Source organism: Otolemur garnettii, unplaced genomic scaffold, assembly GCF_000181295.1.
Source record: "Otolemur garnettii isolate 467f Iridium unplaced genomic scaffold, OtoGar3 scaffold00097, whole genome shotgun sequence".
Taxonomy (NCBI): domain Eukaryota; kingdom Metazoa; phylum Chordata; class Mammalia; order Primates; family Galagidae; genus Otolemur; species Otolemur garnettii.
The window spans coordinates 3,693,391-3,712,929 of NW_003852492.1; the positions used below are offsets into that span (position 1 = coordinate 3,693,391).

At 54.3% G+C, this 19,539-nt stretch overlaps 1 protein-coding gene across 1 annotated transcript in view; it reads left to right on the forward strand.

Moving 5' to 3' along the window:
* ST14 (suppression of tumorigenicity 14) overlaps positions 1-14,287 on the forward strand; it is a 36,383-nt gene extending 22,096 nt beyond the window's left edge. Inside the window, exons 5-19 of the mRNA XM_003795909.3 lie at positions 540-697; positions 880-915; positions 1,178-1,418; positions 4,478-4,617; positions 5,141-5,238; positions 6,099-6,208; positions 6,309-6,439; positions 7,898-8,002; positions 8,295-8,405; positions 8,517-8,630; positions 8,954-9,076; positions 9,909-10,095; positions 12,165-12,439; positions 13,374-13,510; positions 13,605-14,287. Coding sequence (XP_003795957.2) covers positions 540-697; positions 880-915; positions 1,178-1,418; positions 4,478-4,617; positions 5,141-5,238; positions 6,099-6,208; positions 6,309-6,439; positions 7,898-8,002; positions 8,295-8,405; positions 8,517-8,630; positions 8,954-9,076; positions 9,909-10,095; positions 12,165-12,439; positions 13,374-13,510; positions 13,605-13,766 — 2,128 coding nt within the window. The 3' untranslated portion in view covers positions 13,767-14,287. The remainder of the gene's footprint in view (positions 1-539; positions 698-879; positions 916-1,177; positions 1,419-4,477; positions 4,618-5,140; positions 5,239-6,098; positions 6,209-6,308; positions 6,440-7,897; positions 8,003-8,294; positions 8,406-8,516; positions 8,631-8,953; positions 9,077-9,908; positions 10,096-12,164; positions 12,440-13,373; positions 13,511-13,604) is intronic.
* Positions 14,288-19,539: the final 5,252 nt, after the last annotated feature.

The following is a 19,539-nucleotide window of genomic DNA, read 5'->3' on the forward strand; positions in this document are numbered from 1 at the left end:
GCCCGCCACAACGCCCGGCTATTTTTTGGTTGCAGCCGTCATTGTTGTTTGGTGGCTGGGGCTGGATTCGAACCTGCCAGCTTAGGTGTATGTGGCTGGCGCCTTAGCCACTTGAGCTGAGCCCCCTCCCCCTTTTTTAAACAGACTTTACTCCCCAAACACTTTTTATTTTGCAGTTGAATTCTGAGCAATGCTGTGTGGCAGGTGCCATCCCTATCCCCTTTCATTCCTCTTCCCAGAAAACCGGCACAGGAAGGATGGGATCCTTGGTGTGCCCAAGCTAGTGGCCAAACTTTAGTGTGTTTTATTTTCTGCATCACCCCTAAGCCTGAGCTAGTCGGTCGGGCTGAATGTAAGGCCCTAGAGCAGAGGACAGAGGAGCCAGTTCTCTGTAAAGGGGGAGGGTGGATGTGCAAAGGAGACTCTGGGAGCCTCTATGGGCCACCCGAGCTGTCCATCTGCCCCTGGGGCAGTCTGGCCGAGTGTGGGGGAAGTGTGTGCCTGGAGCCCAGGTCTCAGGCCCGTGTCTGTCCCCCCAGCGAGGGCAGCATCATCTCCTACTACTGGTCCGAGTTCAGCATCCCCCCGCACCTGGTGGATGACGCGGAGCGCGCCATGGCCCAGGAGCGCATGGTCACGCTGCCGCCGCGTGCACGGGCCCGGCACTCCTTCCAGCTGACCTCGGTGGTGGCTTTCCGTGAGTCAGGGGGGTCGGGATGGGGCAGGGGGGCGGGGCTGGGCCCTGGACCGTTGCTGGGGGACCAGAGCCCGGTGCCCTGAGAGAGGATTGCTTGCTGCTCCTCCCTCACCATAATAAGGAAGCAGGAATAAGGAAACTGACCTTATCAGTAAGTACCTTCCTCTCCTTCTTGTTCTCAGCCACCGACCCCAGAACACTGCAGAGGACACAGGACAGTGAGTCACATGGGTCCTCCTGTGGGTGGAGAGGAGGAGGGATGTGGCCAGACCTTGGGGTGGGGAGGGAGTTCCCCTCAAGTGAGGCCATGCTGAGCCCTCCACCTTTTCCAGGCTTTGCTGAGAAGCCCCCTTCTTGGTCTCCAAGTCTAGGGAAGCCTGGGGCCTCTCAAGGAGCCAGGCCTGAGATGAACCCCCGCGGGGTGTCGGGGCGCTCCCCAGCCTGCCGCACCCCACGCCCTCATTCCTGTCTCCTGCACAGACAGCTGCAGCTTCGCCCTGCACACCCGCAGCGGGGAGCTGACTCGCTTCGCCACGCCCGGCTTCCCCGACAGCCCGTACCCGGCTCGCGCCCGCTGCCAGTGGGCCCTGCGCGGGGACGCGGACTCCGTGCTGAGCCTCACCTTCCGCAGCTTTGACGTCGCTCCGTGCGACGAGCGTGGCAGTGACCTGGTGACGGTGTATAACACCCTGAATCCTATGGACCCCCACACCCTGGTGCAGTGAGTATCTGGGGAGCAGTGGGGGGAGCAGGGCCCCTGCAGGGCCAGCCTCGGGACAAGTTGCAGTGTAGGTTTGGGATATAGCTCAGGACTGTCGGCCTGTGCTGCTAGACATCCAGGCAGCAAGGACAGATGTGGTGTGGCACTCAGTGTGAGCCCGGGTGGAGTGTCCAGGAGATGATTTCCTCGGCTTGGCCAGGTGGGAAGCCCCCCTTCAAACGCCAAATCCATGCCAGCAGAGTGCACTTCCTTTAACTGGCAGAGAGATGGTGGAGCCCTTTTTATTACTATTCAGATAGGCCAGTAGGTCGAGAGCTGTTACTCACAGGTCCAAGAGGAGGGGCACAGCCCAAACTCAGGGCCACAGGGGGAAGCTCCTGGCCTGATCCCGAGGCAGTGGGAATGAGGGGAAAAGGTGGGCAAGAGCTTTTGTTATAGTTTACACAGGAAAGGCGAGATGAGACATATGAACTGGCTTAGGACTGGCTTGTTTGGATAATTTCGGAGGGCTTGGAGCATAGGAGCTGTCTCTCCCTGTCTGGACCTGGCCCTGGGGTGATTAGGGCAAGGAATACTGGCCCTGAGTGTGACATCCTGGTAGAGGAAGTGGGGAGGTCTGGATTCCTTTATTTGCAGGTGAAAGATTCACTTACAGGTGAGTCCTTTACCATCTCCAGACATGGGCTGGCCCTGGGGGGGTCAGTCTCTGGGTCAGCAAGGCCCCACATGTCAAAGCCTCAGAATTACAGAAAATAAAAAAGGTTCATCTACATGCTGAGAGGTCGGGGCACTGAGGAGAGTACCCCAGTCCAGCAGGGGGACCCACCACCCAGAGGTGCAGCTGGTGGAGGTGAACTGTCTCTCCCTGACTCAGTGGGCCAGAGCCTTCTATTACTCTCTGTGGGAACAAGCTGGGTGGGCTTCTGTGATTAATGGCTAAAATTCTGGCCCCCAAACAAGCTAGGACCATCTGCTGTCACAGCTGATCAGCCACAACTTCTCTCTCTAATTTATTAATTGCACAACAAAGAAATACATGATCCCAAAAAATAAGTAGGAATCGGGAAGGGAAAAGTCAGTCATCATCTTACTACCTAGAAATACACCTCTGTTAAATTTTTTTGGGGGGAAGATCTAATTGTCTGTATTTTGCTTTATCAAAATAAACTATCAGAATAAGCCATATTGGATGTAGATTGCCTTGAGTGTTTCACTGTCATATGCAATCCTGCCAGATTACAGATTTTGACACACGTCTCATTGTTTTTAAAACCCAGCTGCTAGGAGAGTTGCTGGGTTGACGAGATCTGAGAGAACCCATGTTTTTCAAGCCTGCGCACATTTTACTCAGATCTTACTGTGACACTTGCTTACTTCATCTGCTGAGAACTAAAGATTTTGTTAAATAGAACGTCTCAGCTGTATTTCTGTGGGCTCCTTCCTAGGCGTTTTGGGTTATGTATTTCTGTTTTGTACAATTTCATTAAAGTTTGTGAGAATCCTCACTGTGATTTACATTCTAAATCAAATCATGGTCGTCTCCCTACTTTTTAATTTTTATTTATTTATTTTAAATTTTGGATTAATACGAGGGTACGTATAATTAGGTTACATTGTTTGCATTTGTTAGGAAAATTCCAAGTTGCATTTGAGTCTTTCACCCAGGAGGTGTGGCATATACCCCTTCACTGTACCTGTTAGGTGGGAGCTTACTGAGCCCCAGTCCCCCACGGTTTCATTTTTGGTGTATATTTTCCCAGACGTTTTTACTGTGTGTACATGTTTAGAAATAGGATCATAGGTAGCTTGTGTGATGAGAGTGTATGCTTAGTTTTGTAACTTGCTTTTATTTATTTATTTATTTATTTTTAGTTATCTTTTTTTTTTTTTTACAGTTTTTAGCTGGGGCTGGGTTTGAACCTGCTACATCTGGCATATGGGGCCAGTGCCCTACCCTTTTGAGCCACAGGCATCGCCCTGTAACTTGCTTTTTAAAGATGAAGTATATTATGATGATCTTTTCAAATCACTCATCCTGTCTCTAAGCATGAGTTTTTGTTGCCCTTTGTTTGTTTTTAAAGACAGGGTCTTTTCTCTGTCACTCAGGCTGGAATGCAGTGGTGCAGTCAGCTCACTGCAGCCTCAAACTCCCAGGCTAAAGCAACTTTCATGCCTCAGCCTCCCAAGTAGCCGGGACTACAGGCGTGTACGACCATGCCCAATTAATTTCTTAATTTTTTGTAAAGATGAGGTCTCACGGTGCTGCCCAAATTGGTCTTCAATTCCTGGCCTCAAGCAATCCTTTTGCCTCAGCTCAGCCTCCCAAAGCACTGGGATTATAGGCGTGAGCCACTGTTCCTGACCTAAGCATGGTTTTTAATAGTTATATAAGGCCATATTGTTTAGAAGCAGGTGACACAGTCGTGGTGACGCAGTTGTTAAGAGCGTGGACCTTGGAGCCTGAATGCCTGAGTTTAAATCCAAGCGCTGCTATTTATTAATTGTGGGATCTTGGGCAAGTTACTGAACCTCTCTGTGCCTCAGTTTCCTTATCTCTTAGGTGGGGACAATAGTACCTACTTCATGGTTGTGAACATTATAAGTTAACAGTTATAAGGCACTGAGAACCATGCCAGTGGTAGTGTTACTGCTATTATTATTATTATTACTATTTTGGCAGTTTTTGGCCAGGGCTGGGTTTGAACCCGTCACCTCCGGCATATGGGGCTGGTGCCCTACTCCTCTGAGCCACAGGCGCCACCCAGTGTTACTACTATTATTGAGGTCATAGTTTATTTACTAAGTCCTCTGTTGGTAGACAGTTACCCTTCCTGGGGCTTTGCTATTTTAAACAAAGATGAACAATCTTATCCCTAAATCCTTACTTGGCATCAGTGGTTGTGTGTGGGACTTGCCTGATGGTCTTTTTGACTCCACCCTAGGCCTTTGTGGATGGGACCAGGGTAGGGGATGGGGTCCCAGCCCCTGCCTGGGGAGCCTTTGGCTGTGTGTATGCTGGGGTTCTGCTGCTCTCCTAATGCCCGCCCTCTGCCCTGCAGGCTTTGTGGCACCTACCCTCCGTCCTACAACCTGACCTTCCTCTCCTCCCAGAACGTCCTGCTGGTCACACTGATAACCAACACAGAGCGGCGCCATCCTGGCTTTGAGGCCACCTTCTTCCAGCTGCCTAAGATGAGCAGTAAGGCAGGGCCTGGCAGGGAGAGAGTTTGGGGGGGGGCACCTACAGCCTCAAGGCTACATGTGGCCCCACAGATCCTCAAGTGTGGCCCCTTGACTGAATCCAAATTTATGAGAACAAATTTGTTCTGTAAAATTTGGATTCAGTCATAAGGCCGCAGTCAAGGATCCAGAAGGCCCTAGACACAAAGATCCACTAGATCAGCGGTTCTCAATCTGTGGGTTGTGACCCACAGGAACTGTATTAAAGGCTCGTGGCATTAGGAAGGTTGAGAACCACAGCGCTAGACCCTGTGGCTGGCAAACTGGCCCAGGTCAGTGACAGAGGTTGAAGCTGGAGCCAAAGGGCATTTTGGCAACATAGCAGGTCAGGATCCCCTGTCAAACTTCTCAGCACCATGCTGTGTAGTGTCCAGGTGCCCAGCAGGCAGCTCGAGACCTCAGGGCAAGGAGCCCGCACTGGCCGCCTGCTTGGCAGAGCAGATCTTCCATCCTCATGCTCTTTCTCCTGCCTCTCCTTCCAGGCTGTGGAGGCTACTTACGTGACACCCAGGGGACATTTAGCAGCCCTTTCTACCCAGGCCACTACCCACCCAATATGGACTGCACATGGGACATTGAGGTAGGAGCTGGGGGTGTGGCTGGGAGGGATCGAGGGAGAGAAAGAGGTGAGTGCTCCAGGTGGGGCAGAAGGGAGGGAAGGCACCACTCTGGAGAGGCCCCAAGGAGGCCGCACTTCTGAGGCCTGAGGGCAGGGTGAGCCTTTCCCACTGCAGCTCAGGCCCACACTCAGATGCCAGCGCCTTGACCAACGACTTACTGGAGACCTTTGGTGGTCACTGAGCCTCTCCGTGCTCCAGTTTGCCCTTGGGTAAAGTGCCTGTGTGTCAGAGGTGCAGTCCGGGCGAGATCAGGGAGTGTGTGTGGAACACAGAACAAGCACTTTTTCTGTGACAGTGAGATAAGAGAGCTGCACCTGTACGTGCCTCCCATGGTGTCCCAGAGAGCCGTCTCTTCTTCCTTGCCTCAAAAACTCTGGGGGAGCGTTATTAGTCAAACTCCCTTTAGCTGGGCACAGTGGCTCACACCTGTAATCCCAGCCCTGTGGGGGCTAAGGTGCTTGAGGCTTGGAGTTGGAATGCAGCCTGAGCAACATAGTGAGACCCCCCTCCCTACAAAAATTAGAAAACTTGGCCAGTCATTGCAGCATACTCCTGTAGTCCCACTACTCCAGAGGCTGACTCTGGAGGGTCATTTGCACCCAGGAACGCAAGGCTGCAGTGAGCTGTGATCGCTCTGCACTCCAGGTTGGTGACAGGCGGAGACCCTGTCTGTAGACAGCCAGCTTCTTCAGTAATGAACAGTGTCCCGCCTTCCTTAGTAATGTCTCCCCCAGCTCCATGCGATCCCCCTGGGCATGTGACATCCTGGGGTAAGGAAAGAGGGAGGAGCCGCAGATCCCAGCAGCATACCTCTCCGCAGGTGCCCAACAACCAAAACGTGAAGCTTCGCTTCAAAGTCTTCTACCTGCTGGAGCCCGACGTGCCACTGGGTACCTGCCCCAAGGACTACGTGGAGATCAACGGGGAGAAGTGAGGCCCCGGGAGCCGGGGGGGTGGTGGGGGTCCCGTGAGCACCCAGTGCCAGCTGTGTACCTGGAGCTGTCCTGCTCACCCAGCGCCACCCCTGCAGGTACTGTGGAGAGAAGCCCCAGTTTGTGGTCACCAGCAAGAGCAACAAGATCACAGTTCGCTTCCATTCGGATCAGTCCTACACCGACACCGGGTTCCTGGCTGAATACCTCTCCTATGACTCCAGTGACCGTGAGTGCATGTCACTGGGGGGGCCTGTTCAGAGGACTAAGCCAAGAGGCGTCGTATACTCTATCTCCTTAGCATCACTCTTTCCTGATTCTGAGATAGCGGAGAATGTGAGATGCTTATTGTTCTAGTAGCTTTTTGAGGACAAGGTGCTACTTTTAGTGCATTTATCAGAGAAGACTGGTGGCGGCTGCTGGTGCACACTGTGCCATTCCGGGTTGAGGTCCCAGCGTGAGGGACCTGGAGCCTGAGTGCTCCTCTCCAGAGTTCCTCTGGGCCATCTGTCCCTCTGGTTCTGCTTTGCTGTGACTTTGATCTATGTTTGTCTTTGTGTCTTTTTAGCACCTTTCGGGTTAATAGTGTACGTTTTAGATATACATGCTATTAGAAAGTACTGGTGGGGGGTGGGGCACTGGCCCTTGCCTGTAATTGTAGCACTCTGGGAGGCCAAGGTGGGAGGATCACTTGAGCTCAGGAGCTTGAGATTAGTTTAAGCAACAGCAACCCTGTCTTTACACAAAAAAAGAAAAACTAGACAGGTGTTGTGTGTGTGGGAGTGCCTATAGTCCCAGCTACTCAGGAGGCTGAGGCAGGAGGATTGCTTGAACCCAGCAGTCTGAGGTTGCTGTAAGCTACGATGACGCCCCGGCATTCTAGCCTGGGCAATAGAGTGAGAGGTGTTTCAAACAAACAAACAAATAAATGGTATTGGCTGCGTGAACAGCAGTTCATCCACTTACATAATGATTTTTAAATTTCAACCTTATGTCATAACTTTTTGAAAGATACTTTAACTGAACTTAGGAATCCAAATTTAAGGTAAAATTCAGTTGTGTGACTTACCACCAAAAGTATAATTAAATGAACAAATACCTTTGACCTAAACTTAACCCGTAGCTACTTAACCCGTAGCTAAAGTGTAGTGATGGGGAGGTGGTGGGAGTGGCTGCCTCATAGCTCTGTCAGCTGCCTGATGACAGCAGTGTCCGATATCCCCTGACTTCAGAAACATTGAAATGTGGAAAATACTCCTATCTTAGAATGAACAAAATAGCGGATGTCATTTACATTTGGATAGGACAAGGTGTACCATTGGTCTGCTGAGCCACTGTGCTGCTGTCCTGTCACAGGCAGAGAGCCGGCCTCAGAGGCTCCTGGCAGCCCAGGACAGGGCGGTAGGAGGGCCTGAAAGCCCAGTCCGCCTCCATGCACTGTGCCCACAGCTTCCCAGGCTGTGGCCATCAGTGGCGAGGAGGGACCCCAACCAGCACAGGCTGGAGGTTCCTACACCCGCCCTCAGCACACAGGCTGCTGGTTGTAGGAAGCCCTTCACCAAAGCTCAGCGACCCTGCTCCCCACCCTCTGTGTGTTTGTGGCTGTGTCCTCAATGTGGCTGTGAGGCTGGCCTGAGGGAGGGAGGCGGCTGGCTGCATGCACCTCAGCCTGCCCTGTGCCCTGCAGCCTGCCCGGGGCAGTTCATGTGCAACACCGGCCGTTGTATCAAGAAGGAGCTGCGCTGTGACGGCTGGGCCGACTGCACCGACTTCAGTGACGAGCTCCACTGCCGTGAGTTGGGCTGGGAGCCCTGGGCTTGCACCACTGAGCCCCATGGCAAAGGCCTGATGGGCGGGTGGGTGTTCTCATGAGGCTGTGTAGGGACACCTGGCCCCTTCCCTGCTCCCTGCCTCTGGAGATCTTTGCCTCCATGGGAGCAGGCAGTGGGTGTCTTGGAAGTGTCAGCGTCAGTTCCGCAGCCAGTGTTGGAGGGAGCTCCAGGTGGTCCTGAGACAGCTCTGTGGTTGCCCTGGTTAGGGGCAGCTGAGCCTCTGCCCTCACCCTGCCCTCACCCCTGCCCTAGAGTGCAATGCCTCCCACCAGTTCACGTGCAAGAACAAGTTCTGCAAGCCCCTCTTCTGGCTCTGTGATGGCATGAATGACTGTGGGGACAACAGTGATGAGCTGATGTGCAGTGAGTGCCTGTGGTGGGGGGCAGGGCAGGCCTGGGGGTGGGGATAGGCCTGGGGTTCCCTGCTAGGCCCGGTGGGTAGGGGCATGGCTTTAAATCCTTGTGTGTCCCCAGCTTGTCCAGACCAGAATTTCAAATGCTCCAATGGGAAGTGCGTCCCGAAGAGCCAGCAGTGTGATGGGAAGGACGACTGTGGGGACGGGTCTGATGAGGCCACCTGCGACAGTGGTGAGGCCCAGCCCTGCCCACCTCCTCCTGGGGGGCTTTTCACCTACTGGAGCTGCCCCCCTCCCGGGAGCTGCCGTGGAAGCTCACCCAGAGTGTGACAAACACAGACCACCTGTGCATTCAGTGTGCCGAGAAAGGGTGTCAGATGGGGGAGAATCTTCCAAGAAGCAGAGAACCTATAGGGCGGGCTGGAGGGACATTGGGCCTGGGTGAGGGTTTAAGGTGGGTGGGGCACAGGGTGCTGTCTGGGGCTTTCTGGCACTGGCCCCAGCTTCTGGTTGGTCCTGCAGATTGAATCTCTTCCCTGTGTCCTCCTTGAACAGGGAGAGTCGTCACTTGCACCAAACACACCTACCGCTGCCACAATGGGCTCTGCCTGAGCAAGGGCAACCCCGAGTGTGATGGGACAAAGGACTGTAGTGATGGCTCGGATGAGAAGGACTGTGGTGAGCGGGGGCCCTGAGTGTGGTCATGCAGCTCGCTCACTGTGCAAGGCACCCACCCGAGGGTGCACCAGGAGGCGGCAGTCCTCCTGCTCCGTCACCCAGCTCTGTGCCGGGTGAGAGGGTGTATCTCCTAGAGGAAAGGAGGCTTTGCCAGTTGGCACAAAGGCACTGCCCCACAGGCTAGCTGTGGTCCTGGAGAGAGGCCTGGGGCAGCCAGCGTGTCCTCACCTCTGGTCCCTGTCTGGGGTGCTGGACCGACCTCTACTCTGTAGACATGGCATGGGGGAGGAGCCAGAGCAGAGCAGCCCGGCTTGCCCAAGCACTGGACAGGGTTTCACCCTCGCTCACCCGTGGTTAAATTTGCAACCTCTGCTTCTGAAGTATGGGGCCACAGGTTACATTTGAGAACAGCTGCAGCTATTCTGTGACTTCATGACACCCATTTGCTTTTCCCTCTGAGAGCTGTGCCCTTCAGCATTCAGTGAGGACATCCAGGCAAATGACACTCAAATCTAAGCAAATCTGTAGGCATCTACAGGCCCCTCCCCACATTTGTGTAGGATGGAGAGGTGGGAGCATGAGGGCTTTGAACTGGGGGGAAGGAGGGGTAGGAGCGTGAGGGCTTTGAACTAGGCAGAAGGGGGGCAGGTGGGATCAGAGGTTCTGTGATGCTCCAGATACTTCTGGGGTCCCTTACGTGGTGCCTGCTCCAGCAGGGCTGTGCACACCAAAAGGTGACTTCCCTGAGCAGGGTCTTGCTGCACCTGGTGTGTGTCCCCGGGTTGGTGCCCCCACCTGACTCTCTGTCTGTGGTTCTCTGCCCCCTCTGCAGACTGCGGGCTTCGGTCATTCACCAAACAGGCTCGGGTTGTTGGGGGCGTAGATGCAGAAGTAGGAGAGTGGCCCTGGCAGGTGAGCCTGCACGCCCAGGGCCAGGGCCACGTCTGTGGGGCCTCACTCATCTCTCCCAGCTGGCTGGTGTCCGCAGCTCACTGCTTCATTGATGATAAAGGATTCAGGTGGGTTGCTGGGTGTGCAGCAGGGAGTGTCTGTGAGTCATGCCAGGTGGGCTGGCTGTGGGCCGATAGCCCAGGACAGGGCTTAGTAATAGGAATAATCAAAACCCACTGTCTTTAGGTACTTGCTCTCAGTCAAGCCCTATCTCTGTGCTCTCGTAACAACTCACTAACAAGTGAGGCAGATCTGATTATATCCTCATTTTACAGAAACTGAGGTTCAGAGACGTGAAGACATTTGCTTGGGATTACATAGCTGTTAAGTGTCAGGGTCAGACCAGAGCACAGCCTGGGCAATACATTGTGTCTAGGCTCGGCACCTGTGGCTCAAGTGGCTAAGGTGCCAGCCACATACACCTAAGGTGATAGGTTCAAATCCAGCCCGGGCCCGCCAAACAACGACAGCAGCAACCAAAAAATAGCCAGCGTTGTGGCGGGCGCCTGTGGTCCCAGCTACTTGGGAGGCGGAGGCAAGACACTCGCTTGAGCCCAGGAGTTGGAGGTTGCTGTGAGCTGTGATGCCATGGCACTCTACCCAGGGGACAGCTTGAGGCTCTGTCTCAGAAAAAAAAAAAAAAAAAATCTTGTGTCTACAAAAAAAAATAGCTTTCCAGCCAGGCAAATGTCTGTAATGTGGCTCATGTCTGTAATCCCAGCTGAGGTGGGTGGATTACCTGAGTTCAGAAGTTCGAGACTAGTATGAGCCAGGACGAGACTCCATCTCTAAAAACATGACATAGCTGGGCATTGTGATAGGCACCTGTAGTCCTGCCTACTTGGGAGGCTGAGGCAAGAGGATCGCTTAAAGCCTAAGAGTTTAAGGTTGCTGTGGGCTGTGACACCACGGCACTCTATCCAGGGTGACAGAGTGAGACTCTGTCTCAAAAAAAAAAAAAACCCAAAAACTAGTGGGGTGTACTGGTGGGTGCCTTTAGTCCAAGCTACTTGGGCAGCTGAGGCAAGAGGATTGCTCAAGTCTAGGAACTTGAGGTTGCTGTGAGTTATGATGCCACGGCATTCTTCCCAGGGTGACAGAGTAAGATTCTGTCTCAGAAAAAAGAATAGCTTTCCTTCTCCCCTCATCTAATTTTTTTTTTATTTCAGAATGATATGAGGATACAGATAGGTTACACTGTTTGCATTTGGAAGGAAAGTACAAGCTGTAGCTGTGCCCCTCCCTGAGGTGTGCCAGATGCCTCTACTCATAAACTTTTTTGAAATTACATTTCCGACTCAGGTGGACGGCTGCATCCCCCAACCCTGCTTTATTGTTCTGAGTGTGTCTATAGTTTCACCTGTTTTGGTGTTTATGTAGCCTGACTTGAACCAGCCAGGGCTGTGTCAGGCTGGCTGCTCCCGGGTCACAGGCTCACACACTTCCTACAGAAGCAGAAGGTTTCAGGTTCACCTTACACTCCCTGCCCCAGATCTGAAGTCAGTCATTCCTCCAGGGAACCTTGGCTCCTTTCGGTACAGAAGGGCCCTTAGAAACCAAGTTCTTGATGCTGTTGGGGAGGACATTGCTTTTAGTTAAATTTTAAAAATCCTGCAGTTTTCCATCCAGATACCTCAGATCCCCTCTGGTGTCTGTGTCTCCCCTCCCCACCCTGGGAGGTGGCTCCTGGCAGGACCCGAGCCTTTCCTTCCCAGCTCCCCCCTCCTGGGTCCATGATACAGTTTCAGAATCGTTTAACCTGTTCTCCTGCCAACAACAAACAGAAGATAAAACTCAATATATTTTTCAATTCATTTCAGTCTTAGGATCTATACTGCTGTGTTCAAAAATTATTTGGATTGATTTTTGTGTTATTCTTTCTGTGAAAGACCAAGTTCCTAAGATAACTATTTTTTAGTAATCAGATTGAGAGTGTATTCAGAGAGGTCAAGAAGGGTTTATTGCTGCAGCAGGAAGTTTCCAGTTTGGGGTCAAGACCAAGAAAGCAGCCCCCTGGGGCTGGTCTGTGCGCGGGGGGCAGCCTTGTGCGGTCCTATGGGGAGCTCAGCCTCCTGCCCTGCCCGTGTGCACCGACTGGGGTCCCTGCACAGCCTCACGGTGCCCCCCCCCCGCGCAGGTACTCGGACCCCAAGCAGTGGACAGCCTTCCTGGGGCTGCACGACCAGAGCGAGCGCGACGTCTCTGGGGTGCAGGAGCGCAGCCTCAAGCGAATCATCCGCCACCCCTCCTTCAACGACTTCACCTTCGACTACGACCTGGCGCTGCTGGAGCTGGAGCAGCCCGCGGAGTACAGCGCCGTGGTCCGGGCCATCTGCCTGCCCGATGCCTCCCATGACTTCCCTGCGGGCAAGGCCATCTGGGTCACAGGCTGGGGGCACACCCAGCAGGGAGGTGAGCTTTGGGTGGGGCCGGGCATCTGCGGAGGGCGGGGCCGTTCCCTGCACCAGCCTGCGCAGCCGAGATACCCGGCCACTTGTGTTGGCCTTTGGGCTGGTGACTCGCCCGCCCCCTTTCCCTTTGCCTGGCTGGACAAGGCTGTCCAGGGTGGAGGAGGCATCTTGCCCCAGAGTGTGGGAATTGTAGGCGGGGCTCTGGATTGGCGACCTGGTGGCCTGGCTTTGCCCCTTAGGTACCTGCTTGGCCTTGGATGAGGGGCTTAAACACTCTTGGCCTTGTCTCTGCATCTGCAAAGTGAAGATAAAAACACCTTCCCAGGCTTGGCGCCTGTGGCTCAAGTGGCTAAGGCGCCAGCCACATACACCTAAGGTGGCGGGTTTGAATCCAGCCCGGCCCACCAAACAACAATGACGGCTGCAACCAAAAAATAGCTGGGCGTTGTGGCGGGCGCCTGTGGTCCCAGCTACTTGGGAGGCGGAGGCAGGAGAATCGCCTAAGCCCAAGAGTTGGAGGTTGCTGTGAGCTGTAATGCCAGGGCGCACTACCCAGGGCACTAGCTTGAGGCTCCGTCTCAAACAAACAAAACACCTTCCCAGACAGCGGTTTGTGACTTAGGGAGGCCTCCTGAGCAGTGCCTGGGTCACACCCTGTCACGGGATTAATTGGTAAATGCTCGATCGGAAATAATCTGTCATTAATGGAACACACTACAGACCACGCAGAGAGTATAGAGAGGAGAGAGCGCGCCCCGGGGGCAGTTGCGGCACTTGGTCCCCTTGCGTCTGTTTGCTGGCCGCTGGTCTCCCGTGTCTTGCGCTCTGCGTGACCTGACGGGTCTGCAGCTCGCCCACGCTGCTGCGGGGCAGATGCGGGTCAGTCCCCTAACTGGGGTGTGCAGCCCTCACCCATCCTCCCTCCCTCCCCACAGGCAGCGCCGCGCTGATCCTGCAGAAAGGCGAGATCCGTGTGATCAACCAGACCACCTGCGAGAAGCTGCTCCCGCAGCAGATCACGCCACGCATGATGTGCGTGGGCTTCCTCAGCGGCGGCGTGGACGCTTGCCAGGTGCGCGGTCCTGGTGCGGGTGCGGGCGGGGGCTCGGGAGGGCAGGGGGGCGGCCGGGCACGGACACAGGCTCACTGCAGGCGCGTCTCCTCAGGGCGACTCCGGGGGCCCCCTGTCCAGCGTGGAGGACGGAGGGCGGATCTTCCAGGCCGGCGTGGTGAGCTGGGGCGAGGGCTGCGCGCAGAGGAACAAGCCAGGCGTGTACACCAAGCTCTCTATGTTTCGGGACTGGATCAAAGAGCAAACCGGGGTGTAGGGGCAGGGGCCGCCCACACCAACGTATGCATTTTGGGGGCCACCTGGACAAAGCACCTGCAGGCCGCCCACTGGACAGGCTGACACGCAGGCCTGCGGGCTGAGAACTGGACTTCTGACCATCCGTGCCTGGGCCCCAGAACCCCCAAACTGTGAACTGCACCTGGGGTCGGGGTTTGCCCAGACAGCCTGACCCCCCCACTCAGCCTGCACAGGGAGGCTGGGAGTGATGGGGGAGGATGCTGGTAGTGCTGGTGGCCCAGCTGGGGACAAAGGTTTGAAGACATAACCTCCGGGCGGAGGCTCTTCCAGAGACCTGCTTCCTCTGTCCACCGAGCACCCAGAATGTGGCTCTGGGCTCTGGGGAGGGCCGAGGGTCCTAGGGACACGCCCTTCAGGAAACGCGGGCCCCACGCCTTGCAAGACAGACAAGTCTAAGACTGGAGAATTTTGACCAGCCCCCAGCGTGGGCTTGAATGCGTGCGTTTATTTGTGTGTGTGAGTAAAACATTTTGTTTTTAAGTCTTTTTTTCTTACTAGAGTTGGGCCTTCTTCCTCCTTCCTTTTAGCTCTACAGGGCGTCCTAAAGTCCCACCTCGGGTCACATGGGCAGTTGTAGCTAAATAGTCCTCTACTTATAAAATATTCATTACAGAATTCTACAAAATATTTACAAAATATTCTCTACCTATTGGCTACCTCTTTGTAAAATTTTGTAAAGAATATTTTGTAAATAAAGGTATATTTAGTTACAATCACCATGTACCCCTATGTAAGGCAACTTTATGAGTGACTTCTGGGATACCCCACATTTGCACGGAACTGGACTCAACTTCCCCTCAGCAGAGATGCTGGAGTCAGGCCCAACAGGGCCCACAGTGCCCTATCTCCTCCAGGCCAGCAAGGGGCCACATTCCTGCTCTTGCCTGTAGCTTAGGGGCCTGGTGCCCTGAGAGGAGGCACTGGCAGGGTGGCGGAGGAGCCTGGCGCAGAGGCCTGTTGTGGGGAGGTGATGCCGCCGCTGCCCAGGCCTGGGTGCGAACCAGGCTGTCCAGCCTGGGCCCAGTGGATGGGTCCTGAGGCCTTGCAGGAAAGGTGCTGCCTTGCTCCAGGGCACCCACATCCCCCCTGCCATCCACCATGATTTTTACTTATTAAAATAGTCTCTTTCTCTTTGCTTGGGATGGGCCAGAGGGACAGTGTCAAAGGTCTGGGGAGGAGTTAGGGAGCTTTTGAAGGGAGCTTTGAGGGCTTGTATGTTGAGGCCCCACACGTGCACATGGCCAGGTCCTGTGGCCTCTGCTCATCACTGTATCCCTGGTCAGGCCTGTTTCTAGAAGGTGCTTGTATGGAGACAAGGTGGAGGAAAGGAACCCTCCTGCTGGGAGCAACCCAGCAAGCCATCTGGGGCAGTGGGGTTTGAGCTGCCTGCCTGAGTGTTTCACCCGCTTGAGGGCAGAAAAGTTTGTCTGGAACCTGTGCAAGCATTCCTGTTGGATTTCTGCCCAGGGGAGGGAAAGAATATCTGTTCTTATCAAGGTATAGGAAGTGGAGAGAATGAAGACAGCAAAAAACTGCAGACTGTACCGCTGTAAATGTCACTCTCTCCTGATTGTGTTGGTCAGACGCGTCCCAATGCAGGTGCTGAGCCAGAGACAACATTAAATGAAGAGGTTTCACGTGGCTCGTGTGTGACCTGGTTCTTCAGTGTGTGTGAACCTTGGTGGCCAGGGCATAACCCAAGTGTAGATGTGTTTCACATGGTGGGGTTCAGCGTGGCCACCCACAGCACCCTCCTTCTCACTGTGGCCTGGCACCCGTTTTGACAAGTCACTCCCCTGGGTGGATGGGTGGGCAGGAGACTTCCCTGTAACAGTGCTGTGTTCCTGAATGGCAGTGCCCCCCGTTCTCCTGCCCTAGGTTAATGGGGTTCACCAGACTCAGTTTCCCACCTGTGCGGTTTAAAGACACAGATGGTTAGTCTTTCAGTCACCCCCACCCTCTCCAGGACTCTCAGTGGGAGGTTTAGGGTGGGGACTGGGTGTGCCATCTGTGACAGCTCCCTGGGCAACAGTGTTGGTTCCCCTGGAACTCAGGTGTAGCCTCACATGTCACCCAGGCCTCCTAGATCAGAAACTAGGGTGGGAGACCCAGAGGTCTGAGCTCAGAGAGGTCTTCCGGGTGATTCTAATGCATGGGAAAGTTTAGGAAGCACTGTCCCAACAGCGGGTCTCGCCACTTCAAGTATGTTGAAGTAGAGAGCTGCTGGCATCACATCCAATGAGCTGTGGTTTGCAGGCATGCCCTTGGCCCTGGGTTCCTGGTGAGATTCCAGCTGAGTTTAGAGAAGCATTTGGTCCCTGGAAAATAGTGTCAATTCCATTAAAAATATTATGGAGGCACATAGGGCTACTTGGAAGGCTGAGGCCGGAGCATCACTTAAGACCAGGAGTATGAGGTTGCTGCGGAGCTATAGATTCTGGAACCGAGTCACTTTCAACTGGGGAGCAGAAGAGTACCAGAGGAGGGGTCACGCACTGCACTGAGACAGATTGCAGATAGCCCAGCAGAGACAGACGTGCTGGTACAGAGGTGGCCAGAGGCCTGCACGGGCTCTGTGACCTGCCTTGTCCCCACCCAGATGGGTGAGGCTGCAGCTGGGGACTGGAGAGTGAAAAAGGGGTGATGGGGCAAGTCTGGGGGCTGCCACGCACGGCGGGTCTGGCAGCCCAGGTCGAGAGCACACTGGGGTTGGGCCCCTCAATCTCAATGCACCCCAGGGAGTCTTTCCTGCTGACTGACTAGGAATTTTTGTGGCTGGGATCTGGAGGAATCTTGTGAGGATCCATCTCTCTGGTTTTCCCAAACTAGTTTGTATCTCAATTTTTTTTTTTTTTTTTTTTTTGAGACGGATCCTCAAGCTATCCCCCTGGGTAGAGTGCCATGGCATCACGCTCACAGCAACCTCCAACTCCTGGGCTCAAGCGAGTCTCCTGCCTCAGCCTCCCAAGTAGCTGGGACTACAGGTGCCCGCCACAACGCCCGGCTATTTTTTTGTTTGCAGCCGTCATTGTTGTTTGGCGGGTCCGGGCTGGGGATTCGAACCCGCCACCTTAGGTGTATGTGGCTGGCGCCTTAGCAGCTTGAGCCACAGGCGCCGAGCCTGTATCTCAATTTTTTTTTAGCTACCAATCAAACCATGTAGTTTAATGAAGGCTTAACTCAGGGTCCTGCCCATTGTAGCCACAAGAATTCTCACCCTGACCTACATTCTGTAAGGGTCACAGTGATTGGAATTGCTTAGAACTGACTGGAAGGGGTAAGGTTTATTTTCTTTTTTTTTTCTTTGAGACAGAGCCTCAAGCTGTCACCCTGGGTAGTGTACCGTGACATCACAGCTCACAGCAATCTCCAACTCCTGGGCTCAAGCGAGTCTCCTGCCTCAGCCTCCCAAGTAGCTGGGACCACATGCGCCCGCCACAATGCCCAGCTATTTTTTGGTTGCAGCCGTCGGCCCAGGCTGGATTCAAACCCGCCACCTTAGGTGTATGTGGCTGGCGCCTTAGCCACTTGAGCCAGGCGCCGAGCTGGGGTAAGGTTTCAAATCCCGGCTGGGTTTGGAGGTCCAAGCTCTGCGCCCTGGGCCCAGGGGCGCCGTTGTTCAGGCTGCTGGCCACACGGTGGCGGTGTTGGGCCGTGTCTGCTCTCCCAGGGCCGCCTGCTGCTGCTTCCCATCGCCTGCCAGCGCGGTGCAGCCGGTGCCCAGCCGCAGGCCTTCCTCGGTTCGTCCTCCAGCCCTTTAACGCTCCCCGTCCTTACCTCTAGTCTGGTGGCAGAACCTGCTGGCAGGCAGGCATGGGGACCTGGGGGCATGGGCAACACATTCCCTGCGAAGATGGGAATGGGGCTGAGAACAGGGAGGTGACCTGTGGGCAGAGGTGGGGGTTGTCTCTGGAAGTGAGTGAGCCGGTGTGAAACGTTATCCCAGGAGACAGCTAGCTGCACCGGGACAGCCATGCAAGGTCGCCTGCAACACGCTGTGTGTCAGTTCATACAGGCATGTTGGGAGCAGAGTTGGGAGTGTGTGTGTGTTGGGGATGGACCACCTCAGATTCCAGTCTGGGAATAAACCATTTGGAATATGCCACTAGAACTTGACCTGGCTGCAACACCAGGTCCTCTCCCGCCTCCCCAGGGCCACCGAGGGGCCTACGGACTCTGAGTCAGCTGCATGTGACCGAGTGCTGCTTTTCACTTTTCCAGGGATGAGATGTGTGCACATATGTGTGTGCTCTGGGTGTGTCGCCCACCTGCACCCACACGTGAGGGGAGTTGGATCTTCTAGCCAGTGATGCTCAGACATCTGAGTTTCTTGGAGCTGTGAAATGACAGGAGAAACTCAGGCCCAGTTTTCAAGGAGGAACACTCCTCAGTGTTCCAAGGGCTTCGTGTGTCCTATTTCATTAAAAACTCACAACAACCTTATGACCATTCCCATTGCACAGATAGAAAACTAAGGCCCCAAAAGTTTAAATGACACATGCAAAGTCCCACAGGTAAATGCAGCATTGATTGGGTCAGACCTGAACGCGGGGACTCTGGCCCCAGAGCTAGAACTCTCACACCATGCTGCCTGGGCCCTGGACATCTGTCCCACCACGCACTGTCTGTCACTCACAGGCCATCACCACGGTCTATACAGAAAGCTAATTTTAACATGGAGACTGAGGGTAGGTCTTAATTTTTGTGTAAACTGTCTCAGAGCAGCAGATACACATGGACCAGAATTTGGGAATCGTTCTTCTAAACTTGAGTCTTTCTTTTGGGAATCCTGGGAAACCTCCCAGAGAGACCTGCTGGGTGCTGGAAGACCCACTTCCCAGGCTGGTGTTTGCTCTAGGCGGGCTGTGCACTGGTTGCATCTGCTGAGCCAGCGTGGGTGGAGCAGGGGTCACCGCTTGTTGGTTCCCGGGTGTCCACCTAACCAGAGGGAGGGTGATTTTCTTCCTTCCTTCCTTTCTTTCTTTCTTTTTTTTTTTTTTTTTTGTTTGTTTGTTTTTGTTTTTTTTGGCTGGGACTGGGTGTGAACCTGCCACCTCCGGCATATGGGGCCAGTGCCTTACTCCTTTGAGCCACAGGCGCCACCTGGGAGAGTGATTTTCATTAGTCATGATATCTCAATTTGCTCAGTAAGGATGGCTGGTCAGGGCAAGGAAGAGGGGAGAGTGTAGGTTGGAATGAGGTAGGGACAAAGTCTACCTCGGACCAGCCACCAGAGGGCGATGATGCCAAACTCCAAAGCAGGAATGGGGCTGTTTCTCACCTGGCTTTCTTATCTTGGGACTGCCTAGAACCGGGTTCAAACTGCTCTCCCACAAGGGGACAAGCTGGGCATTGACAACGGGGTCTGTGTGTGTGTCGGGGGGGGGGTGGTGGCACAGGTTCCCATAAGCCACAGCCAGTAGGTGCCAGCAAAAGACTGGCCTGGCTCTACTCCCGGGCACTGTGTTCTATCATCTTCACATGTGGGCTGTTTGCAGCCCTGGGGGTTGATGCCTGTGTCACACTAATTGCTTCCATGGCCTACAGTGAGGACACTCTCTGGATGAAGAAATCCTGACTCTTTAGATTACAAGCTCGACTCTGCTTCTCCTGTCTCTTTTCTTCTCAAGGAGACTCCGCTCCCGAGTTCCACCAGCGTGGGCCTGCTGCTTGGAGACCGTGTTCATTCTATTCTTTCCTCTCACCTCGGCTGGTTTCCTAAAAAGCCACCG